Source organism: Acipenser ruthenus, chromosome 8 (assembly GCF_902713425.1).
Source record: "Acipenser ruthenus chromosome 8, fAciRut3.2 maternal haplotype, whole genome shotgun sequence".
NCBI classification, from domain to species: domain Eukaryota; kingdom Metazoa; phylum Chordata; class Actinopteri; order Acipenseriformes; family Acipenseridae; genus Acipenser; species Acipenser ruthenus.
Window position 1 is genome coordinate 8,561,564 of NC_081196.1, and position 27,092 is coordinate 8,588,655.

Genomic DNA, 27,092 nt, shown 5'->3' on the forward strand with positions numbered 1-27,092 from the left:
AAAATGATCATCACAGAGGAATTATAAAAATATATATTTAAAGAATAATACGCTGGAAAATGTTACAAAGACCTCTAAGACTTACTTAGCTTGTGTGATTCAGAGTGTGAAGTACTACCAGACAAAAAGCTTAATTCCAGAACACTACGCCTTTAAAACAGATTAACAAATCGCTACATACTGTTTCAATTACTCAAGATTAAAATGTCCCATCCTTTGTATACACTAAGTTATCCTAGACCAGAAGTCGGAGACCAAGAGAGAATGTCCTTGAGCCAAACTCCAGGACTGGCCTTGAGTACTCCAAGATTGTACTGACTGGAATCTATTTGGTTGTACAAGCACTGATTTCACAGAAGTCTGCCAGTAATCATAACTCCACAGTTTTAAGGCATGCAGGGTTTTTTTTTATGGCTAAGGTAGCTGAAAGAGAAATGGGCAATATAGTTATGCACCACTGAATAGTGGGCTGACCTTCTGGCACAGTATAGTGGGGATAGAATCAATGAGAGTCTGTAGGTAAACAAGAGTCAATTCCTGCCAGGGCTCAGTCTCCTTTCTGGCTATGTAGATGCCTGATTAATTGGTGGAGTGTGTTTTGTGCTTTGTGCTAAATCCAAACCTTAACCTATGAAACTCTTAGTCAGGTTGAATTCTCTATAAGAACTCAGCTTTGCACATTGTAAATGCGAGCTGATCCGCTAGCAGTTATGAATGCATGCTGTTGTTTATTCTACAAGAAATTACCCTGCCAGTTTGTAAGATATGTACCACATACTGTATTCAAGCAACCAGTGATAATACTGTGCAGTGTGTGTGCTTGCTGTTGGTGTGGGATGACCCCAAGCTTTAGGTAACATGCATGCCAATCCGTTAAGAACTCTGACTTCAGGTTTAGTTTTCAGAAAAGTCATTATTGCTGGCCTCTCTGCATGTCTAATTAACTTATACACAACTGATACAAAATGCAGCTGCTAGTTAAGTGAGGTTCTGCATTACTGTAGCTTCAATGAGCTCACCTTTTTCTATACATTTCAATACAAAACACGAATTGTCGACCAGACGTCTATGTTTGTTTTTAGGTACTAGGCACTTTTAATTTATTATGACATGTAATTTTAGAAATACTAACGTCTTCCTCAACGTTTTCATGTAATATTCAATTTTAGAAATAACGTCTTCCTCGACGTCTTCATGTAATATTAATTTTGAAGTATTCTTTGTATGACTCTCGTTCCTTTTTGCACTTTTTTTTCTTACCAGTATGTTGTAATGTAATAGGGCAGATTGTGTGTTTCTGCAAGTGAAAACGTACCTGGTTCAAACTATGAGTGTGTAAACATTATTTTGCTTTCAATTTTTCTTACTCAAGAAGTACCAAACATCTTTATTTTCATTTATTTATTTGTTGTTTTTTGGTCGAACATTCATGTGTTAAAATAAAGTGTGAATAGACCTATTGTTAAAACAGGATTTGAATGCATTTTCTGAAAATGCCCCCTTTTACTTTTTACCTGTGGTGAGGTCAAAAGCGGAAGCAGCAAACAGCTGTTTTACAGACCTCAGGGCTTTGTACTTTTTACTTGCGCGAGCAGAGCTCTTCACTTTCCCATTTAGCTCCTCCTTTTACTTCTATCTGCTCCAATTACAGTATAGATCGGTGTGACGTCACGGTATAAACACCGAGAGCAGGTTGTCTGGTTGTAAACAATAACAGATTGACCTCATGTTGGCTGGAGGACAGCTATCGACAGCTGATCGAGAGAACCGAGACCAAATACCACTGTTAACAGAACCGACACGGCCGGGGACAAAATAACCAATCCGAGAGTTGTTTCATTCAAACACAGTAGCCGGAAGGGAATAAAGACAGATAACTGGATGAATAAATATTTAAAGAATGGCATGTATAATGACAACCTTTTCAGTCAACAATACTGCAACCACAAACCCGAGCATAAACATGGTAAGTATGCATTGTTAATGGTAATAATGGTATAGTTATGCATGCATGCTCTGTTGATAAAAATCAGAATATGGCAACGTCAATCTAGGTTAATTTAACTAATACCAGAAAGAAACAGTGCAAGTAGCAACTGTCGTTCATACAAAAAAACAAAAAAACAAAAACGAATAATAATAAATATGTCACGATATTAATTTCACATGAAAACAAAAGTGCGTAGCAAGAAAATAAATAGTTTGCATGTATGATTATGCAGCTTAGCTTACAAAAGAACCGTACATCAGTGTTAAAGAAGTTGAAGGCAGCTGCACTTACTGATGTAACTTGATGCTTAAAAATAGTCCAAGAGAATGTATACGAATGGTACGGATCTAAAATAATCTCATTGTAAAGATAAAACGCCTTTGCATTGTACTTAAATTATTTAAAAATCTGATTTGTTTTGAAAAGCATACAACTGTATAATACTGAGTTTCGTGTGATGCTGTTTAAAAATTGTGCATTAAATTATTCTTTTTGTATTTATTTTTTATTTAATTTATGCAATATGAGCTTTTACTGATGGCTTCGACTTGTGTGGTCATCTAACTGTCTATAATAGTACTGTAGACAGTAAGAGGAAAAAAGTAGATTATAACGATTATTTAAAATATGTTAAAAATGTTTAAATATAAAATAATTTAAAAAAAAAATGTCCATACACTTGCAATTCATAAATAAGTGATGTGCTTCAGAACGAATTTTTTTCCACATCAAACGAGTTTCATCGCAAGGATTCTCTTTTTCATGGTAGACTGTAGTTTGACCGACAGTAACCTCTTCTAGTGCCGCTGCTACATAAGGAGTATCTTTATTTCTGGGCATGCTCAAATCAATCCTGCATCAAATCACATATAAACAAGATTTCAGAGGAAACATAAAACTACTGAAACCATTTACATAATGCAATTTCATTTAAACCTGGAAACATGGGAACAATACATCTGCAGATTAAAATATAAAAACATCTCCAATGAGCAGGAGTTTATTATATTACTAATTTGTCTATACTGTATATTATTAGAAGGAATAATACATTTGGTCTAACCTTAACATTACATTATTCTTCATCAGAATGCCAACGGTAAATCTGAACTAATGGCGGACTCGAAATCTGTGTGCGTGTCTGTTGATGAGGTGGTATCGAATGGCGCTGGAAGCCACCAGACCCCTTTGCTTCATGCACACCTGAAAAAGATAGACAACAACCTGACAGAGGCCCAGCGCTTCTTTTACCTGCCCAGGCGGCCGGCTGTCAATATTGAGTTTAAGGACCTCTCCTACTCCGTTCCTGAGGGACCGTGGTGGAGGAAGAAAGGTAAATGTTGTGTCTTCTTTTACTCAGTGTAGTTGTGTTTATTGTCCAGCAGATGCCTAAGGGTATATAGTTTGCCATGTAGCATGTTTAATCTAAAGATATAATGACATAAAGTTTAATATAGCAGTAAGGGCTTGTGGCCACAAAGCATGGGGATCAGAGCCTTCTAGGAAAGCTGGTAGAACAGCTTGACTATGAATGGGAACTTGACAGCTGTCCACTTGGACAGTCATTGAAATGTGGAACAGCAACATATCCATGACCTCCCTTGTGACAATTCACCGTGAAAAAAAAACACGTTTTAGTATTCAATGGTTCATTTAACAAATACAGACGTGCTCAAATTTGTTGGTACCCCTCCACAAAAAACGAAGAATGCACAATTTTCTCTGAAATAACTTGAAACTGACAAAAGTAATTGGCATCCACCATTGTTTATTCCATATTTAATAGAAATCAGACTTTGCTTTTGATTTTTTATTCAACATAATATTGTAAATAAGAAAACAAATGAAAATGGCATGGACAAAAATGATGGTTAATGAATACTTAATGAATACCTTCCTGTTTATTAGAATACAGTTATTATGGTGGCTCAAAGTGTAAATGTGACTATCAAGCCTGGCTATAATGATAGCTTTAACCACATGAATATACAGGAACCTGGTCATCTAACTGTCAGTCACCAATGTACTTAACTGAAGTTGTAGAATACAGATATTATCGTATGGGACTTGCAAGGTTTTGACAATTGTTCCGACATTCAGGAGCTGCAGTGTTAGCCTCTGTTTGAAGAGGGTCCTCTCTTTGAACTCTTTGTCAGCTCTTCACTCATTTACTCACAGGGCACCACAGTGACCCTGTCAGCACAGCGCCCAGTGTAAACCAGAACGAGCACCTTCATCTTTCCCTTGGATACTAGTGCTAATTCTCCTTAGCCTTGGCCCTGCAGTGGAATTAGGTTAACCAGACAGAGCCTGGCTGCAGATAACAGAAAGCCCTTTGTCTCTTAGTGGTCCTCTGACTGAAATATCTCTGTGAGCCCTACTCCTAGAAGAGCTTTAGCCTTTGACTTGTGGAGACCTGAATGAGACCATAGAAATGAGCACAGCCCTAAGTGACATGTGGTTGGCTCAGTGAATACCAAAACTTTTTTTTTTTTTTTCTGTGAAACACAATTATTGAGTCCTACCAAATTACTTTTTGTTCACGAAATGATTCATTGCTCATTATAGGTCCCTATATGCAACAATACGTACAGTGCAGACTGCACACCCATTTTTCTTGTGGTGCAGGTTAATCAATCAGTCATCACTGAAGATGGATTTTCTCGATAGCCTTTGACTCTAACATTAGAATGCTCATAATCCTTGCTGAAACGCAGTTCGGTGCTCTCTGTTGTAGGTTTATTCCTAGAAAGTCGACCCCATTGGTTTATCACAATGTGTAAATGAAGTGGCAGCCGACGTGTAACACAGTTAACCCTGTTTAATTCATTTCCTTTAAACTGTGTCCTGACTTTTCTTTGGACTCGGAGTTGTGTAACACAATTTCTTCTTACTAATCGGTGTTACTTGATATTGATGAGCACTGACAGACCTTTTGTTTTACATGTTGATGAACGCTAGTGCAAGTGCAGAAAAGCATCAACAAGCTATATATAGTTATTTTTTATAAGGTCACAAACACACGATTACACACTTTTGAGAAAAGGAACTTCTGTTCTGTTAATAGAGATAACGAATGGTTTCTTTAAAGATATGCATGGTTGTTAAAACAGACAGTTATGTGGCTCCTTGCTCGTATCAGCCACTCCACAATAGATTTTTTAATGAGGCAAAAGGGGCACCCTCCGTTCCTGCTGTCAAGTCTATTGCCTCTTCACCCGCCAAACCTAAGCAATAGCTGTTACAAAGCTACTGAACCCTGGAGACAAGGGCCTAAGCCTGGGAGGTCTCCCCCTAGAATTTACGTGCTGAGTGGCAGTGTGGCACTGGGGATGCAGAAAACTTTTCTGTTTCTGACATGTCAGTGTGAATGGTTCCACTCCTTGTCATTTAATAGGGATGCGCGATAGTGCTTTGTAATTAGTTTTTCAGAGTAACAACTTTACCCGGTTCAAATTGGAGCTGCTTTGGATGTATCCACTGCATGTACTGTGGTATTTGTTTTAAATTTGTTTTTTTATGGAAAAGGAAAAGGAAAGTTCCCCCAAATGGTTTAGAGAAAATATGAAGTCACTTTTGTGTTTTAGCATCTCAAGTCAATGTTTCCAGAACAAAGCATCTACAAGCACATTATTGTTTACAAAAACCAAACCGGTGTTTGAAAATGTATTCGCTATTTAAAACACCAAAGTTAAAAAAAAAAAAAAAAAAAGAAAAAAGACCAAGGTGATTGTGATGACAAGACTGTTTTGTTTTGAGATCAGATATCTCCTTGGCCATTGACACTGGGATAAAAAAAAAAAAAAATCCTGTCCCAAAATATCTTATAATCCTCAAGGGAAGAAGCCTTTTCCTTGCCAGAGCAGGTGCACTGCAGTAAAGTACCGCATTACGAGCCTCAGCCGGTTACTAGCGGTCATCAAACTGTGATAGCCTCGGTAGGGGGGCGGAGCCAGGGAAGCTGCAGCTTCTGATTCGTTTAGAAAAAGGATGCTCAGAGGAAAAAGGAAGGACCAGCAGCAGCAGATGAGATATAGATCTCGCTGTAGCAAAGAGGTTGCTATTCTGCACACATTCTTGGAATGCAGAAAGCAAACAGCATTATAAACCTAATGCAACATAATGGGTTCTTTTACCAGTGAAGTGTTCTTGCGCCTTAACCTGGTTTGTTATATAAAACAATAATTATTTAGAAATGTATGAATAGAGTTGCCCTTTTTGTATAACCGAGGTAGGGCAGAGATTCATTTTGAAGCTGCTGTAGTACATGGAGGTCCAGTTGCTGGTTCACAAGAATCATGTTGTATAAAGCATCTGTGCTATCAGAATAAGGATAAACACAATGTGCTTTGTCACATGATATTGAGATCATTTACAAAAACCACAGTAGATCAAAACGAGATTGTTAGGAGTGGGAAGTCCAAAAATGAGAAGTGAGGATTGAGGTCTCAAAGAGTTATCGTCATTCTTGCTCACAAAGGGCATTAACAACAACATTCCAAAGGAACATAAATTTAATCTAAAGAGATCAAGATAAATAGATATTGGTAATAAATATACCGACAGAGGAATAAGACATATATTTTGGAAGTTCCACATTTACTGAAGATATTGGCTTCAGATGAATTGTCGGGAGTGAAATTAAGCTGATATTGCAAGATAATGTTTTGTAGAAAACATTTTTGGCATATTTTCTTTTTGGTTTAATAGCTTACCCTATTATACTTACACACCCCTTGTGGTAATTTGTAAAAATTTCTGAAATTCAGCTTTTAGAACTGGTGAAGACAATACATTGGCTCTATATCGGCCCCCACAAGCGAGTCTGGCTCCTTTGTCAAGTGTTGGGCTGGCATGTGTAAGATCCAGAGTGTGCACCCTGTCTATGCCTATGCATTACCGCACTCAGTTGATTCTCACGTCTGCGTTCAGAACACTGACGACGCCAGTACACATGGCCACTGTAGGTTACAAGTATCCATGTGGCACACTGGGTCATGCCACTGTCTTATGGTTATCAGCTGCAGATTGGGTATGGGAATCGATCTCACGTTCATTACATTTACAGACTTTCCGGCGGCTCATCATTTTTCACAGCTGTTTCTGTTAGCCAAGGTTACACAGAGAAAAAAAGTCTGGAAGATTGCTGACCAGAACCAGAAATTACTGAAAGAAAATGAGGATACAAAATGCAAAAGGATACATAATGCACATTAGACAGTACATGATATGTGTCTGCTTGTATACAACGTTTCAACACTATATTACTTGCATGAGAAAAAGGTTTAGTAGTTCAGTGTCTTTACTGGGTTGTACCAGGATGATGTTATGAAAGTATGTAAGACTGTTTGTTACATGCACTAGCTTCTAGCCACTATACCAGTTTAATTTGCTATAATATTGTACTGGTAGCCAGGTCTCCTGTCCTCCTCTGCAGACATGCAAACCTTACTATATGTCATTCACAAGGGTGTCTCCAGAACAAAGGGCATCTTTTGATTAACATTCATATTTAACATAAAAAATACAATTTTACTTCTCGTTCTCTTCCACCTGTGCATTTGAATGACCCCCCTGATGCTTTTATACTTTTAAACAATATTTGAGGTAAATTGGCCTAATGGAATACCTACCTTAGGTTTTTACTAGCTTACCAGGGGCCTCCTTATCACCCAGCAGAAAGCATTCAGGGTACATGAGTTCACATTCCAAAGTTAGATGTGGGACACTGGCTTGTCACCTTGTGTAAACTGGGAGATTAATATAGTGCTGAATAATTCTCCAGAGCATTGCTGTTGATGCGGAAGCCTAATGCGTTTGGGACTTAGGGAACTGTAAGCTGCTGTTCAGTTCTGTTCCTAGACACTGCCTTGACAAAGTGTACATCGGTGGTGTCTTTGGTTGTGTTTTGATGGCATGTATGCATCGATTGACCAGTTACTTTAATGAAGTAATGTGATTGGTAGAGCTGAAAAGGCAGTCAAAATGTATTGTAAAAAGTTGTTTGTTGATTTGAGATAAAAATATCCTAATGCACACAACTACCAGTAGTTGCTGTGAAGTTGCCTAGAGAGTATATAGGGGGCTCTTTATTATCATGTTGTGTGTTTAATACACATCAAGAATTAATCAGTAGGGGGCTCCCGAGTGGCGCATCTGGCAAAGGCACGCCGAGTGGAGTGCAGGATGTGCCCTATGGCCTGGAGGTCGCCAGTTCGAGTCCAGGCTATTCTATTGCTGATCGTAGACGGGAGCTCCCAGGGGGCGGCGCACAATTGTCCGAACGCTGCCCGGGGGGGGCTTTGGTCAGCCAGGATGTCCTAGACTAACCACGCACTAGCGACCCCTGTAGGCTTGCCTGTAAGCTGCCCAGAGCTGCATTGTCCTCCGACGCTGTAGCGCTGAGGTGGCTGCGCGGTGAGTCTGCAGTGTGAAAAAAAGCGGTCGGCTGATGGCACATGCTTCGGAGGACAGCGTGTGTTCATCTTCACCGCTACCGAGTCAGCGCAGGGGTTGGTAGTGCTGAGCTGAGCCTAAAAATAATTGTATATGCCAAACTGGGAGAAAATAATTGGTGATTACTAAATTTATATATATATATATATATATATATATATATATATATATATATATATATAATTAATCAATAGATGTAAGCCTGAAAACAGATTTAATCTAAGGGTCCTATTGCCGTACTGTACTGTATATGCATTGCACTATGACATGCAGGTGTTATACAGGAACAAACATACAGAGACACATTTCTTAAGTTTAGATTAAACATTAATGGACTGGCAGAACGATTAGTAGCTGTAAACTTATCCAAAGTATTGACTCATTGAAATTGTAATGTGGGGACGCAGCCAATGCATCTGTTACAGAGGATACATAAAGGATAATCTCCTGCTCTGTGAATTCACCACTTTTTAAAAACCACAAACTATTAAATACTTTCAAGAAACAAATCCTTGGAGTGAAGAGTTATGTCAATCACAGTAGCTTAGTACTTCTCAGATTTAGGCTCAAAGTAGTGACTGGATAGGCTCCATGGACTCATTGGTTCTGATTCCTTTGTTACACTGCCAGCTTCCATGGTGTGAGCAAACCTGCAAATCAAGCAGAATGATCTTTCTTTCCTAAAGCTGATTATTTTACATTGTGTAATACTGATTCCGGGCATGTGATTTTTCATGCCAAATGGATAATGTACATTTTAATGTGTGTGACACATTTTCTAAATACTATACAAAAAACTTGTGACAAGTTCCACATTAAAGTCCAGTTCACCCTTAAGACCGCTCTCAGGCAGTGCCTTACAGTTTGGAGGCTTTCTACCCTCCCTATTGGGATCTCTCTGTACACTCTGTTTGCCTGGTTCCTTTAGCGTAATTCCAAGTGTTCTGGTTGACATCGATGATTTGGAAGAGCATGGTAATATGATGCTATGGTGTTTAGACTGAGATCTCAAGTGGATTCTGTCTGATTGTTCAGAGGATATGGAACCTGCCTTGAGCTGGAGCAGGAAAGACACTTCCAGTGTAATAAATGGCCATCGAGACCAATGATCTGCAGTACTAATGACTGAATTTTTTTTTCTTTGGACTGAAAAATTGGACATTAGCTTATTTTAGGTCACAGTTTTTGTTTTATCAATTGGTTTAAAAAAATCTGTAAAAACGGAATTTGCTAAATTGAGAAAATAATTCCTTGCATTAATGTCTCTGATATACTTGCTTAGTTTAAGGAAAAAGGATACATTTAGAATATTAAAAAAAAAATGAAAATACAATAAATTTATCAAACCATAAATATATATATATATATATATATATATATATATATATATATATATATATATATATATATGCTGAGAAAATAATTGTGCTAAGGACAATGAAGTAAATACTATAGCTTGAGAATCTGGCCCTACATGTAAAATAAGGCTTTAATGTGGCAGACTTTTATTTTCCTGTGTAAAAACAACAACAAAAAAAATATATTGCCCTGAAAACTCACCAGCTGGAGCATGAATAAATGTATCAGCGATTCTGCCATCCTATGGAACGTGTTATTTTTGGCACTGAACTCAAGTCCTGGTGGTGACATTGAGTTTGCATTGTATCAGAAGATTTGAAACTAAGTGTACGTGCTGATAATAATAATAAAAAAAAAAACCTTGGAGCATGAAAGACACGACTGTATAAAAAGTGATGACGTGCTGCATTTTCATTTTTGAAGTTTTGTGCCAAAACAGCACACTATTAAGAAACCTGCAAAGTATGCATAAAGGAATACAAGACTGTATTATAAAACAGCAGGAGCAGTGGAGGGTCCCACCTGTATGTGTGTACGTATTGCATGGTACAGTATCTGGTATCTATCGCTACAGAACTGCTTATCCAGTTGAGAAGAGCCTGTCCGTCTGTCCTTACAGATGTGTGTCACGCTGACTCTGTTACATGTACAGTACATACGGGGGCTGTGGCTCTGATGGTGCTCTTTTGCATGGTGCTGATAGCTCTGGTTTTGTATTTTCTTTAAATAACTCAAACTCCCAGAAGCTTGATGCATTGACTCATGGGACTTTAGGAAGTTGACCGGATGAACTGCATTGACGTGTCTGCACTGAGCAGTTGATAAATATTCTTCTCTAACTCCAGTAAAAAATTCACCTTTACCGTAATGTGTGCATTTTTCATATAGAGAAATCTCAGACCAACACAATTATAGCAAGATATATATTAGATTTTTAAAACAAAAATGTTTTCAAGGAGTTACCGACCCTGTTTGTACCCCCTAGCCAATTATGGATTTGGCAGAGAGACTGGATGTTTTAGGGTCTGTCAGACATAATCCTGATTATCTGACTTCTTTGTAACGTGTAGCTCAAGGCGGGTTCAGCAGTGACAGAACTGAAGTACAGAGGGTTCTATCTTACCTTCTTCACTTAAATCATTTACTAATTAAGGGACTGGTTAGTCTATACTGTAGCACTCATCAATTAGCTCCTGATTACAAAAGTGACCTCAACTGTGCAAATGTATATTTCACTCCTCCTAATCGGTTACTCTGAGAATCAATTAGGGATTGCTTGTTTGTTGTATCCTTTAAAAATAGCATATCCTGAAGCTGGAATGTATTGAACATGTAATGAAGAAGCTGAACAAATTGAGGCAACTGATGCACAGTTAAAGTGACAGTCATAAACCAAGCCCAGTAAGCAAACCACTGTGGAGTTTACTATTGCAGCCGTTACAATTGACTGTAATGTTTCTGATTGGTTGGGGCCGTGTTGTCATCAGTCGCTAAGCAGAAAACTTTCCTTAACTAAGCATAGAAATCAGATGCTTTGTGGCCAGCAAAAACAGCCCTAAAAGAAGAAAAAATATGTAGGGGAAAGGCTACCATCTGCCTAACTTGGAGTGTTGCAGGGCCAGGTTGTCAGGTCTCATTAGTGATTCGGGAAACACTGTATTCAGAAGAAGAGCAGCAGCTCCTGGTGAACAATAGAAGAATAGAACTCTGGAGAAGGAGGTGACGGCAGGATCTGTAGACTGGGCAGCTGTAGAATAAAGAGGGGTTGAAAGGAAGCCAGACTTTGCCCCAGAATCTATAATGGGCAGCTGAGTGGCACAAAAGGAAGGACAGATGCTCCGATTGTGTGCCCGTATTGTGGGGGGTAAGAGAATCCTGGGCAGTGGGGGTGCACTGCTCACTGATGTACTTACACTTGCTGGTTCATTTGGTCTTTTGTTTATGAAATCTTTTCTGGAACTGTCCCTGACCCATATAAACGGTTTATACTGTATATTAATTTAATTATAAGTCAGATACAAATATAATAATAAGTATAATAAAAACTATGAAACTGAGCTGTGAAAGGTTACATAATTATGGAAAGGAAGCGGCAGCATAGTTTATAGATCCCATTGCAAACCCAAAATTTGAGACCTTAAAAACTCAGCTACAGAAGCAGGAAGAAAATGCATACATCAAGAATATCTCCATATAGTTTTGGAGTGTCTAAAATGTATTCTTTAATAGGGAGTTTTCGTGTATTGCGCTCAAGTACACTCAACACAGCAGTCTATAAAGTAAGGGACACACACCACAGGGTGTGTGTTGTGTTGCATTAACATACAGCTGTAGCTGGGTTGGAGGCACGAAGTGAAGCAGTATATTTGTTGTAAACATTCAACTGGAGGTTTTGAATGTTTCGATTTATTGTAGAATTATAATGAATGAAGCCTCTGTGCTGGTCTTAGTCGCTCCGTGCTGGTCTCAGTCGCTCCGTGCTGGTCTCAATCACTCTGTGCTGGTCTCAGTCGCTCTGTGCTGGTCTCAGTCGCTCCGTGCTGGTCTCAGACGCTCCGTTCTGGTCTCAGTCGCTCCATGCTGGTCTCAATCGCTCCGTGCTGGTCTCAGTCGCTCCGTGCTGGTCTCAGTCGCTCCGTGCTGGTCTCAGTCGCTCCGTGCTGGTCTCAATCACTCTGTGCTGGTCTCAATCGCTCCGTGCTGGTCTCAGTCGCTCCGTGCTGGTCTCAGTCGCTCCGTGCTGGTCTCAGTCGCTCCGTGCTGGTCTCAATCGCTCCGTGCTGGTCTCAATCGCTCCGTGCTGGTCTCAGTCGCTCCGTGCTGGTCTCAGTCGCTCCGTGCTGGTCTCAATCGCTCCGTGCTGGTCTCAATCGCTCCGTGCTGGTCTCAGTCGCTCCGTGCTGGTCTCAGTCGCTCCGTGCTGGTCTCAATCGCTCCGTGCTGGTCTCAATCGCTCCATGCTGGTCTCAATCGCTTCTGTGATATAACCCGCAATGTTAGCCTTGTTAGTGACCAAGCATTTAAAAATGCCAATCATGTATTTTTGTTGATAATGAAGAGATACAGAAAAGGAGGCAAAGACAAAGTTGACTATCCACCTGACCCGGAGAAACTAATACAAAAATACATTTGTGGCCTTTTTAAATGCTTAGTCACTAACAGGCTATTATTGTGGTTTATGTCAGCACTGACGAAAGGAATGTCACTCTTTTTAAAAAAAACTTTTAAACTAATAGGTTCCTCTGTGCATTGTACTATTTAACAGCACAGTAAAAAATCTCAACAGCCAATCAGCGTGCAGCATTCAAAAATTCTGTTTTATAAATAAAGATTATAGCTGGAGATTCCGACTGTGCTGCTACCTCATGGATGTAACTGCACAGTTATTAATTCACATAAAGCCATTTCTGCAGTAATTATCGATTTAAAAATAAAACAATCCATTTTTTTCCACTTGATAAATTCTTGTTAATGAAAAGTCCTCTAATAGTGGTGCATTTTGAGTTTCTGAAATTGTATTCCATTTTAAATTAAAAAAAAGAAACATTATGTAATGTAGCATCATTCATTGCCAATGAGGCTTGACAAAGCACAGCCCCTGTGAAACCGTCAGATAGCCTTTCTGTTTATCAAACTAGCTTTAGAGCAATGCTCTACATTCTGAGCAAACAATTACTCTTTTAAGGAAAGCTTTCAAAACATGACATGTATTATGCAAAGCAGAATAGTGTTCCTTGTATATTGTTTATTCTACATAGTTTCAGCAATATTAACATAATCCAGTCATTTGAGCTGCTCCACACTACAATAAAATCTGTGGCTTTTAAAACAATGAAACCCACTGTTTCCCATTTAGTTAAAACCTGAATACACTGCACTGAACATATTAGGGACATTCTGTCTACTGTGGCCCTTTTTTCTATTGCTAAACTCTTTAAGTAATATAAAAAATGCTAGTTTTTACCCAAGTTAATGCTTTTTTTCACAGCTTTCCACCATGAAGAGTGAAGCTTTTAAACCACAAACCACAGCATTTTAAAGACCTTAACATACTGCTAAAGTTATCCTTGTGCTGCAGAAAGCTGTCAGCAATTAAAACATTGCCAAATAATGCAATTGCTATATTTTGACAAAGTAGAACAACCTGAGGGGTGAAGCTTGCACTGTATAAAACACAGACATTTGCAGATTAAATCCCCTCAAGTGATGCAAACAAACAAACAAACAAACAAACAAACAAACAAACTCTTCCCAAACAGCCGTATGCACTTAGGTACTTTTGAATGCAAATTACAGAAAAGTTGTCCCAACATTTACGGTGCTTATATAGTCTATGCCACGTGTTTAAATGGATGGCAACATCAGTGTTTAAATGGATGCTGCTTAAAAGGCTTATACCACCTCCCTTATTAACTTGCCTGTACTAACCCAGGTGCTTTGCAGCTTACCTGGCACCTGCTATCTGAAACGCGAGAGACTGTGCTTTTAAGGGAACAGTGGAATGCACACATTTGTGAATCCCTCTGAGAGATTATAGTGAAAATCCAATTAGGCAGGGGATCTGCAATCAACAGCATTAGCATAGTGCTGCATCCACAGGATCTGTAAAAACAGGTTACCTTCGGTCATCCGTCTGGCAGTGCTGCAAACTCAGGAATCATCATCAGTCTTTCAAGGGAACGCATTGTACAGAGGAGCAATCTGCCTTAATGGGAGAGGTATAATATATTATAATAGAAGGATTCCAGTTACAAGGAAGAGTAAGCACATAGGGGTTTAACAGTGCACTGAAGTCACAATACAGTACTCTTTAGTGCTGGTAAAAGGTGAGGGTCATGGCACTGGTTCATTCTCCCACTTACTGTAGATGATTCCCCTCACGAGAACACCTCAGTCTGCCGGGATCACCCACTGCAGTTCATTCAGGGGCCCTCTCAAGCAGAGTCAAGCAATTGATTGACTGATTGTAACTCATTCTGTGCTGGTTTATGTGATGTTATCTAATGTCCACTGGGGTCACCAAACTCACATCAGAGGCCAGATTTGAACCTAGACCTACAGAGGCGAAAGGCAAGAGAATTAACTGTCTGGGCCACATTGTCCTGTTATTTTATAACAGAACGCACCAGGTAGGCTCATCAAAAAAAACATGTGCCTGGGGCACCTGATCCATTAGATGTCAATCTGTGAATGCTGTCCTTTAATGATTCTGAATTCAGCTCCGAATCATATCGTGTATGCAGTGTGTTTAGTTTTGCATTAATAAAGCTAACCAGTGACACCTAGTGGTTAGATCTAATTTTCTTTCTTTGGGTCTGTGTAACACAGTAGCATTGGAAGTGTAGCATGCTTTACAAGCAAGCATTGGGTCAGCTGTTTCACGGAAAAAGTATAAAAAGCAACAGGTGTTCTTCTACTAACCTAATACAAGATTAGGATTTTACCCTTTTCATTTCATTTTTTTCAGGTTACAAAACTTTGTTGAAAGGAATCTCGGGGAACTTCAGCAGTGGACAGCTAGTGGCTATTATGGGTCCATCAGGAGCTGGGAAGTCTACTCTCATGAATATTCTTGCTGGGTACAGGTCAGTGCGGCACACGCAGTTTATCTGATTGTTGAACTTACACTTAGTGATCTGTTAAAAAGCAGGTCCCAATTCACTAGCATTTTATTTTACAACATTTTAAAAGTGTTTTGTCAAAATGTTTTGATTAGGCTCATTATTATTATTATTGTTATTTATTTCTTAGCAGACGCCCTTATCCAATTACATTTTTTTTTTTTTTTACATACAATTACCATTTATACAGCTGGGTTTTTACTGGAGCAATCTAGGTAAAGTACCTTGCTCAAGGGTACAGCAGCAGTGTCCCCCACCTGGGATTGAACCCACAACCCTCTGGTCAAGAGTCCAGAGCCCTAACCACTACTCCACACTGCTGCCATTACCTTGTGAATTACTCAAAAATACCCATCAATAAGAATAACTCCACACTTATTCTTACTGCTGGATATTTTTCATATTTAATTACACAGTTTCAACCTTATCTAATTCAGCTGATATACTGAATTACTGTTTAAACTAAAATATGACCCTTATAAACATCCACCAAAGTAAACTTGCATGGCAATTTTTGTGTTTTCTCATGATTTGCCCTTGGTTATACCAGGGTTTACCATGGTTTGCCATATTTTTTAATATTCTTTACCATCCCGCTCTGGACTTAAGCATCACCATGCTTTCACTCTTCTGTATTACACCTTGCTATGCTTTTACTTTGGGAAACTTAACAGAAGCATGAAATCTCAAATACATTTCCGACAAAATAAATGAACAAACTTTAAGCTCATTGTGAGTCCTGCATAATTACAATATTAGTGACGTTTCTCCCTGAGGCTGTAACCTGTAATGTCCCGCCCTGCAGAGAGACTGGGATGAAAGGAACAATCCTGATTAACGGACAGCCACGCGGCCTGCGCTCTTTCCGCAAGGTGTCATGTTACATCATGCAAGACGACATGCTCCTCCCCCACATCTCCGTCCAGGAGGCCATGATGGTGAGTGCAGCATGGAAAGAGTTAACAGGAAAGGGGTGTATCAATAGACTCACATCCTGGTGGGAGATACAGGACACAATGCAGTGTTTACTGTTACCACAATGAACCTCTGATGGAGTCATTATAATAGTGATGTTCTGCATGACTCATAATATAGATATATATTTGTATTATTTAATGTGAATTTATGAACATTCGTGCAAAACCATCTTTAATACACTGCAACATAAAAACACATCTTATAGTAAGGACACTGTAGCAGTAGGTTTTTCATTATCATCACTAACATACATAAGAACATAAGAAAGTTTACAAACAAGAGGAGGCCATTCAGCCCATCTTGCTCGTTTGGTTGTTAGTAGCTTATTGATCCCAGAATCTCATCAAGCAGCTTCTTGAAGGATCCCAGGGTGTCAGCTTCAACAACATTACTGGGGAGTTGGTTCCAGACCCTCACAAGTCTCTGTGTAAAAAAGTGCCTCCTATTTTCTGTTCTGAATGCCCCTTTATCTAATCTCCATTTGTGACCCCTGGTCCTTGTTTTTTTTTCAGGTCGAAAAAGTCCCCTGGGTCGACATTGTCATATACTTTTAGGATTTTGAATGCTTGAATCAGATCACCGCGTAGTCTTCTTTGTTCGAAACTGAATAGATTCAATTATTTTAGCCTGTCTGCATATGACATGCCTTTTAAACCCGGGATAATTCTGGTTGCTCTTCTTTGCACTCTTATTAGGGCAGCAATATCCTTTTTGTAACAAGGTGACCAGAATACTGTTTCATAATGCCACTGTTATAACCTCTATTTCTTTCATGTAAAAATGGTCTTTTACCATTTATCCAGGTCTCCGCTAACTTGAAACTCCAAGAAAAGGATGAAGGCCGCAGAGAGATGGTAAGTAGTCCCTTTACTGTACTTTTTTCAGTTTACTGAAATGTTGGAAAGAGTTGATAGTTTTAATCTTGCTGCTTAATTATGTATATCTAATGTTTCCTCAGTTTGGAAGTATTTAAACAGGTGTTAAAAGGTATAAAAAAAACTGAGGAATTCAATTAAATGAAACGACTCTTCAGTATTCTAAAATTGGTAAATGGGGGCTTTTCTCTTAAGAACTGTGGTGTTAATGAAACGTTTCAGTAAAAAGGCTTTGTGAATTCCAACCCCCCAATGTCTTTTAGGTGAATGTTTTATTTTAACACTGTAACTTTCCTGTTAGGTAAAGGAGATCTTAACAGCTTTGGGTCTGCTTGAATGCGCCAAAACACGCACTGCCAACCTCTCGGGGGGGCAGAGGAAACGCCTCGCCATCGCTCTTGAGCTGGTCAACAACCCGCCCGTCATGTTTTTTGATGAGCCGACCAGGTCAGTTTGTGATACAGGCTTCTATTAAACTTAGTGTTTGGTCAACCTGATTCCTACCCCAGATGGACCATTTATTTTAAGAAAGTAGATTTGATAAACTAGCGCCGCAGCAGTACAATCCCAGTGGGGCATCACACGAACATTTTTCTTATATTTTGTTATTGATTCACATGGTGGGGGATAGGTGTATTACTTGTCAGTCAACTGGAGAAAAGGGCACTAATAGGCCCACTGAAAGATTTCGCTTGGAAAAATCCTTTGGTTTATAGAAAGAAAGCATATAGCACCACCTAGTGGAAACTTGTGAGAATAACAACACATCTGTAAAATTATCCATTTGAATTATTCTTCCAGTACGATGTGAAGATGTAGAAATATTTTTTTCCTCTCTCCTGTTTGAAATTACAGTGGTCTGGACAGCTCTTCGTGTTTCCAGGTTCTCTCTCTCCTGAAGGCGTTGGCTCAGGGAGGCCGCACCATCATCTGTACTATACACCAGCCTAGCGCCAAACTCTTTGAGCTGTTTGACAAGGTATCTATACCCTGAAACAACGAGGTTCCCTTCACATCAACTTAATGGACATCTCTAACATGCCAGCCTCTTTAGGGAATTGCAGAGAATGTAAAGACCTAGAGAAGGCTTGATAATGTAAACGATTGCCTAATTTATATACAACCACTGTTTAAAATAGTGTGTATGTAGTACAGGCCACTTGTTTGTAGACCACATTTGTAAGCTATAACTTTGAGAGCAGCAGCTGGTTTTATAAATACACATATTATAATTTGTTTTGCTTTTTCCTCCTATATAGAGAATCACATCCTATACGACAACTGTTATGCTTAGGAATCTGTATTTGTTTCATGGAAAAGAAATGGCTTATTTCACTGCATTTCTCGGTCTAAAATAGGTATTTTAAGATATTTCACGATTAAACATAATATTTATTAAAGCATTAAAAAGTAGTGTTGTCACATTCAAAATGTATCATTTTCTCTAGTTATTATACAACAGATATTTAAATTGTGAAATCTGTGAACCGTGAAAAAAAATACAGCCTTAATTATGATGCTTTTTACATCATTGATACTGTAGTAAATCTATAGTTTTTCCACAACAATTGTATAATAAAATACTGTTTCTATCTCTGATCGTGCCCCGGACAACCACTGATGACCTGATTTTATGCTACTTAGAAGCAACAGCGTTTTCTGTGCTAAATAAAAAATCTATTTTCCTTGCAGCTCTATGTCCTGAGCCAGGGCCAGTGCATCTACCGGGGGGAGGTTTTCAATCTAGTCCCTTATCTCCGGGAGCTCGGCCTGAACTGCCCAACATATCACAACCCTGCTGACTTTGGTAAGAAACCACAGTTCATTGCTATTGGAATGCATGTCATTGACATAGTGGTTTGTTAACGTGTGTAGTAATTCATTCGTGTAATATAACAAGCTAGGTTATGTAGACATGTTGGATTAATGCTGCCAGTCACACTCGTTAACTCTCTCTGTGTTCCCATGTCTCAGTGATGGAGGTTGCCTCTGGAGAGTACGGAGATCAGACCTCTCGGCTGGTGAAGGCCATGCAGGAGAGGAGGTGTGAGGAGGACTTCAAGACCGAGGTGAACAGAGATGGGGCCCTGAACCCCTTCCTGTGGCACAGACCATCAGAGGAGGTGAGTGGGGAGTACGCATAATGAATGGAGATGGGGCCCTGAACCCCTTCCTCTGGCACAGACCCTCAGAGGAAGAAGCAATGTACTAAAGCATGATACATGTAGGCAATTTTTGACCTTTGTGTTAGGTCCATTTCCGGATGGTTGACTGCAGATGGAATTGGTGACAATATTGGAAGATGAGATTGAGTTTAATGAATTTTGGCTTTATTTTCTAAGTAAAATGGGCAGTGCTGATATTTGGCTTAAAACGGGGACACAGTGCTAAACAATACCGTTTTAAGCCATAAAACTTGCTGTATTGCTGTTCTAAGGGTCTTTGTATACATACACATTTTGTATTAGATCTCTCCATCACATTCTGTTCATGCAACAGCTGCCCTTAGTCTGGGAGCTAAGGGCAAAGCATGAGGTGAAGCCATCACATAGACAACTAACACTTCACCCTCTATTGCGATCAGTCACAAAAAAAGGCCAGGAATCTTAACAAGGTTTTAAATGGTAATTCACATTGGAACCCATGAGTTGAAGTTGGGTCTCAGGCTTCCCAAAACAAGAAACCCGCCACTGAGCTGCAAATAGCTCTACTAATTTGGATGACAAGGGGGTTTATGTCCAGGTATATGGCTAACCAGTTGAAATCCTTTTCTCAGGACTCGTCCTCTGTGGAAGGATGCCACAGCTTCTCTGCCAGTTGCCTGACTCAGTTCTGTATCCTGTTCAAGAGGACCTTCCTCAGCATCTTAAGGGACTCGGTAAGAACAGCTGATCATTGAAATGTCTGTGCTGGGACTGTCAGTGTGAGACAGGGTTATAGATAAGAGGGGGAGAGAGTGGGGAGATAAGGTTGTCTTACTCCACAAAACAAGCTGAGACCAAGCCCCAATCAACAAGCTCCATGCTCAAAACACCCTTGAGATACAAGGAAACTTCAAATCCAAACGATAGGAATATTCACAACTTTCAAATATTATTTGCCTTGTAAGGCAAACAGTGTTGTAATTGAGGCGTGTATATTAAAGATATGAAGTGAAAACACCCACAAACAAAAACAGATGTATTGAATAACCAGAACGCAGTGCCTCCTCTCCGCCGGTACAACATCAAAAACAGAACTTGAACAGAATTCAATTCAGATAATACGATAAATTAAAATGAAGTATAAAAACAGTGATCCAGGACAAGTGACTACCTTCCGCCTGGATTAGCCTCCTGGCCGGTGATGGGATGTTCCATTCAGACAAACATGTTTAGTTTCCAAGGAAAGTGATGTTTTTTGCACACAGTGATTCCTGGTTGTGTCGTGTTGCCTGTTCTCCATCAGGTCCTGACACACCTGCGCATCGCCTCTCACATTGGGATCGGCATCCTGATTGGTCTGCTCTATCTGGGCATCGGCAATGAGGCTAAGAAGGTGCTGAGTAACTCGGGCTTCCTCTTCTTCTCCATGCTGTTCCTCATGTTTGCTGCTCTCATGCCCACAGTCCTGACATGTGAGTATGCCTCAACGCCGAAAATGTGTGGACATGTATGTGTGTTTGTATGCATGCATGTATATATGTATATACTGTATTTATAAGGAGTTCAGTGTAGCCCTTTAATTTTTCTTTATTTTAAACTCTATTTAAGTGCAAATTAGTTACAAATTAGTTACAAATCAGTTACAAATTATTTCAGTCAAACTTGGGGCACCCCGTTCCCTTCTGGGGACCTTTTTAATTATTACCCCTGTTGGGGTCCTTTTGTGCTACACTCTGATCTAGCTACACAATGTGGGCAGTGTCTCAGTTTTAAAAATGCTCAGTTATAAAGAGTGCAAATCGAGACACAAAGCAAGATTGGAGTGTTTTTTTTTTTTTTTTTTTTACCTGAATGTCAGGTAGACCTGGCCACCAGTAACATGGGGAATTCTCTCTTACATCTGTATGTATTTGTATGTTTTCCACAGATGTCTTAATGAAAAAAAAGAAATAAACAACTTTTCTAAAGGAGGAAACGCTTAAATGCCACACTGTATCTATCATAAACCAACACATACCTCCACTTCGTTGTGCTGTATAAACTGCACCTGTTCCACCTCACCATGAGCTTTCCAACTGCCTGAAAACAGTTTAAACAAACTGCCACCAGAGGGCAGTATAACTTAGGGGACTAATATCAATGAGTATATATATGTGTACACACAGATATGTATTATATAGCAGTTTTCCACAGTGAGTTAAACTTTAAACTGAAAAAAGGGAAGAAGGGAAATGTCTGAAGAATAATCTGTTCTTACTCCACTGGAAAATTGAGCAGCTGCACAGTTAGCTGTAGTTAAGTATATACGTCACTGTTTTATTTACAGACCTATTTTGATCTACTGCCTGGTTCAAGCCCGGAGATTACATGCTGCAGATCCTAGCAAAGGCACTGACTAACTGTGTGCCCCTGTGGGAGTTACTTGACCTACTCAGTGCAGCCTGACAGTTACATTGATTAGAAGCTGAACTCCACTCTTGATGGGATCTTGCATCTAAGATGAATGATATAGAAATACAACACAATAATCTTGGAGCGCTAAAAATGTGGCGATAAGTAGTGCAGCGTTATAACTTATTTTTTTATATCCTGCAGTCCCTTTGGAGATGGGTGTCTTTCTTAGAGAACATTTGAACTACTGGTACAGTCTGAAGGCTTACTACTTGGCTAAAACCATGGCTGACGTACCCTTCCAGGTACAACCCTTTTCCTTAAAAAAAAAAAACAGGAAACAAATAATGATATATAGATGACCAGGCTTTCTCTGCATGGGCTTTGCATTTGTATCTTTATCTGAAATGTATAGCTGGTATCATTTTACTGCAGAAATAAACAGCAGCAGCCATTTCAATAAGTCGTGTTCCTGAAATATACTGTAACCATCTATCTTGTCGGTGAAGTGTCAGCCAATCAAATTGCAATTAAGTTCCAGTGTTTTACAGCTTTCTTACAGAGTATTCATTGTATGTAGATGCATTCTGACTGCATGCCAACCTTGGACCTGGTAGAAGATTGTTAATGAACCAGTCAATCTATGTTGTGCTTCCCCTAGATAATCTTCCCAGTGTCATACTGCAGTATAGTGTACTGGATGACCTCCCAGCCTGCAGACGCCCTGCGCTTCCTGCTCTTCTCAGCACTGGGGACGATGACCTCACTGGTAGCGCAGTCACTTGGTCTCCTGATCGGGGCTGCATCCACCTCTCTGCAGGTAACTGGGTTGAAGAAGCTGAGCAGACATGACCTGGGTGATTAAATGTGGTGACTTGCTATCTTGTATGCACCTTGACTTTTTTAATAATGGCGACTACCTTATCTATGTTTGAACCCCTTTTCGTGTGTGAACAAATACCCCTGTCCATTGCTTTGGATTTGAGTTTCAGGTGGAGGGGTTAAAGGTTATTCCATTATACGGTTTTCAGTTTCTTCAGATATTTGAAGTCTTACTGCAAGTCACACATTAAGTGAGTTTGGTGGGTTAAATTTTGTCTTTGGTGGGCAGTTGTCCAAAACTCTCTGAACAATTTGGCACAGTTGGTGCTGTGCATCTTTTCTTAGGATTGGAGACTGAGCAGCTCCATCACCCGGACTTGTTTGTGGGGACGATCACACCAATACTGGTTGTGCTACCTCATCAATAAAGATGGGTTCAGTTTCCACTGCTGTCAGTTCAGCACCTTGAAAACGTAAAACATCAGGGTACTTGTGCATGTGCCACAGAGCTCTTGTGATATTTACACAGGTTGCTGTTAATCAGGGTCATTCAGACAGTGCTACTCCTTCATATAAAGTTATGTTGTGTTGATTTATATCCCGAGGTAGCGACATTTGTTGGTCCAGTGACAGCCATCCCAGTGCTGCTGTTCTCCGGATTCTTTGTCAGTTTTGATACCATCCCCAAATACCTCCAGTGGATGTCTTATATTTCATATGTCAGGTAAGCGGACTCGCTTGGTTCACGTAACCGTTCCACCGTATTAAAACCTTGCTTTTGAATTTTATCAATTCACTTTATTTGATTTTATCAGCCATACGGAGGCTAGTATTCACATGCCTTCCTGCTTCTTAGTTATGTGACCACTAGATGGCAGTTTTACATCTAGGCATCAAATTTAACACCTACAAATAACATGGTGCTATAGAATTTAGGAGGTTAGAATTAGAAAATATTCTCTATAACAATATACAAGGCTGCAAGGTATCTGTATGTGTTCGGGCTTCAGTCACATGGTGTTCTGGGATATTAAGAGCCCTCCAGAGCTTATTTTCTAAAGAGAGACAGTGGAGTTGTGATGAACTTGAGTGCTTATCTCCATTTCACTGTTGCCCCATTTTCATCTATAAGCCTGACAACCACTGTCAAAAATCATCTGGCATGAAGAATGTCTTTTTCATACCACTGTCTCTGTGGCAAATGTGTATTATAAAGGGAAAACTGCATTGCAAACTAATTTATTTTTCTCTGTTTATTCCTGTAGGTACGGGTTTGAGGGCATGATCTTGTCCATCTATGGGCTGGACCGTGAGGATCTGCACTGCGACGAAGACGACACGTGCCACTTTCAGAAGTCAAAAGCTATTTTGAAAGAACTTGATGTGGAAAACGCCAAACTATACCTGGACTTCATTGTGCTAGGGATCTTCTTTGTCAGCCTTCGTCTCGTTGCTTATTTTGTCCTGAGGTATAAAATCAAGGCTGAGCGATAAAGCAAGGGGCTGGAAGAGGAGGAAGAAGAAAGAGATTACTCGCTTGTTGTCTCACTGCAGCAAAGGGAAGAAATCCCGTGATTTAATAGAGACACAAAGCCAGACAAAAATGCACTGAACTTATGTATTTGTAAAGAGTGTCAGAAACATCATTTTCTATCAATAAATATAGATAGAGATGATGATGCGTCACACGCCGTACAGTGAATAAGAAGAGAGAAGAGAGTAACTATTGAATGAGCTTCTTCAACTCTTACGTGCTATATCCAGCTCTCTGAGTGTATATTGATTGAAGGGAAACCTTTAGATTTTCACAGTCAACTTTTCCTTGGAAGAAACACATTTAAAAAAAAAATTCTGCTTAATATTAAACATTCTAAATGGAGCTTCAAAGCTGCTTAATATTTCCTGGGGATATTCTAAACCTGACATATCACCAAACTGCGAGTGGCATCCCTGACTGGTATCGAGGATGTTTCTTCATCCTGCTGTCAGTGAGCTTCAGGACAGTGCTGCCACCGCTGTGTCATAAGCAGCCTGCAACACTGATTCATGTGATATTTGGTTTATAAATTGTGCACAAATATGTATGGCATGCTAAGAGTTAAATAAGTACAAAAAAATACATACTCTCTCCCCTCATGAAGGCAACTTTCTTTTCAGTTGGGCTCCGGTCAAGTCCATTTAACTTGCCGTCAGATTGAAGGTTGAATCCCTGTGCAGTGGGTATTGCAACCCCAGCCTGAGCTTTAAGCTTCCTTTGCTGAAGGTAGTGCTTGCTGGCAGGTGGGATCCTGTACCTGCTGCACAGGGAGTGCATGTGTGCTGTCATGGCAGGATCCCTGAAAATCATTTCTACACAATCAAGGATGAGGGATTCGCTAGAAAGTTGTTATAAGTCCTTGATTAACCCTTTAAATGTTTGAAACAGTCCTTTTGTAGACAGTATTTCTCTTTCTCTACTCTTTATTGTCACTTTGCTAAAAACATTTGAATGCTAAAAAGAAGAGCGGCCAGATTTACAAATAAGCACCAGCAGGGTGAACATGAGCAAGAGCTGGTCTCTTTGCTTTTGATCAGTATTGTTCAGATCTCTTTTTAATACTTCATAAAGACAAGAGTATAATATTCATTTCCTTTATTTTTACTTACAATAAGACGGGTTTCAAGAAATACAGTGAAGATTTTTGTAGGAACCCTTCGTTTCTTGGTTGGTTCTGCTGCACGTTTTCTTTTGCGTGATGGTCTGATGACTGGCATGATGGTTTGCTGTGCCATGCGTCGGGACTTTTTACATGGAGGAGTCCCTCCTGCTACTTTGCATGATGCACAGACAAAAGAGACTCAGGCTGTCGTCAATGGAAGCTGTGTCTGGATTTTAAACGCACCTCACAGCTGTCGTGTGTGTTGCACGCCCCTTTCTACCTTGTGAATTCAATTTATTGTATTATCTTGCTTGAACCATGAGCCAGGTGGTGCTATATATATATATATATATATATTATAGAAAGATCTCAGCTTGTCTACTCAGGAGCTTAAACTGCTCAGTTAATTGCAAAATGTGGACCAGAGTTTGCATTTAGTACCAGCATGTCAAATTATTCTGTTCTCCCATTTAGCCACGCATCATGGGGAAAAGACCAGCAAAAAAATCACATTTAAATAGCTTAGTGGATGAAAGAGCCACAAGCAGGCATTCGAAATGCTAACCGGCAGTTTGTGTTAGTTACTGGAAAAAAAAGTTTACACCAATAAATAAAGCAAAAGTCAATGCAAACTTCTTATTTCTTTCTAGACGAGATTCAATTGTGTGCTTATTGTGAATGAACATATTGTTCCTTTTGTGTCATTATTTGTTATGGATTCGAATTGCTAAAGAATGCGCTGTTTCATTTCTAGAAAATGTAACTTGTTGCTCCTTGACTTGCACCCTTGTAAATGTTGTGTTTATGGTTGCTGTTGGTCTCTTATTTGATATTAAGAGCCATTGTGAACCCAGTGATGGAGCATACCTGTTTCACTAGGATGTGGGGCACTATAATTGCAATTCCTTATTTATTAGATTATAAAATAAACACACGTTCTTGCTTTGTACTTTATAGTTGACTTAAGTATTTTGTAGAGCAAGGTAAAATGTGCTACTTTTTCAGTTTCTAGGCAATGTTTTCTGTACACTAGAGAAATATATCAAAGTAAATAAAATTGCAATATTTTCAACCTTCTGGGCACTAGCAATAGTGCTTTTGAGTGTTTATGCATGTGTGTGGGTAGGGGGGGATCTTTATAATATTTAATTCCATCGTTAAAGGGAGTGGCATGAGATCCAAATTGGACAAGCTGAAAAAGCTTTTGGTGTTCGCTGCTATTTCGGAAATTAGGGGGCAGTATGTTGCACAGACTCCCAATTATCTTTTCATGTAACTGAAGCTTCCTTATAGCCTGGATCACAGTTTACTCCAGACTATAAGGATCAAACAACTATTAATTGTATTTGAGGACTCTTAAGCAAGCTGTTTATTTCTTAATTTTGAACAATTATAAAAATGACGTGTAAACTCCAGTCATTTTTAGAAACAGGAGATTCTTACAATATTCCATTAGCCTGTACATCTGCAGAGAAGGCAAACTATCTAGAATTGTATTTGACTTTAGTTAATATGTTTATTGTACATACATTAGGAGACATTTTCATTTATTCCTGGGTAAATGTATTTTTTTTTTTATTAATTTGCTGTTATGTGTTCATTTAAATATAATACACTGTATATAGATTTAAAAGCAGCTGCACTGTGTATGCAGTGTATATTGAAACTTGAGGGGCATCTAAAATGGGAAACTGGAAGACAAATATTTATATGTTAATAAAGTAACAACAACATACAACAAGCAAATACTGCACACTGCTTTACTTGATTCTATGTTAATTTAAATTAGTTTGGCTGCCTCCAGGTTCGCTTGAGAC

General features: G+C 39.4%; 1 protein-coding gene across 1 annotated transcript; it reads left to right on the forward strand.

Moving 5' to 3' along the window:
* The first annotated feature begins 1,697 nt into the window (after positions 1–1,697).
* LOC117405259 (ATP-binding cassette sub-family G member 1) lies at positions 1,698–26,347 on the forward strand. Its single transcript, XM_034008184.3, has 15 exons — positions 1,698–1,966; positions 3,080–3,323; positions 15,273–15,390; positions 16,232–16,364; positions 17,208–17,258; positions 17,581–17,726; positions 18,135–18,258; positions 18,972–19,086; positions 19,254–19,402; positions 20,056–20,157; positions 20,727–20,895; positions 22,019–22,119; positions 22,476–22,634; positions 23,242–23,360; positions 23,902–26,347. The coding sequence occupies exons 1-15, from the start codon at positions 1,901–1,903 to the stop codon at positions 24,128–24,130; spliced, it is 2,025 nt and encodes a 674-aa protein (XP_033864075.3). The 5' UTR covers positions 1,698–1,900; the 3' UTR covers positions 24,131–26,347.
* The last annotated feature ends 745 nt before the right edge of the window (positions 26,348–27,092 follow it).

What these genes read in the sequence shown, in the direction of transcription:
- LOC117405259 (XM_034008184.3), top strand. Translation starts at nt 1,901, where the DNA reads ATGGCATGTATAATGACAACCTTTTCAGTCAACAATACTGCAACCACA. An exon ending in TCTTTGAGCTGTTTGACAAG is followed by an intron (nt 18,259 to 18,971) that starts GTATCTATACCC and finishes TTTTCCTTGCAG; the next exon opens with CTCTATGTCCTGAGCCAGGG. An exon ending in TCAGCATCTTAAGGGACTCG is followed by an intron (nt 20,158 to 20,726) that starts GTAAGAACAGCT and finishes GTTCTCCATCAG; the next exon opens with GTCCTGACACACCTGCGCAT.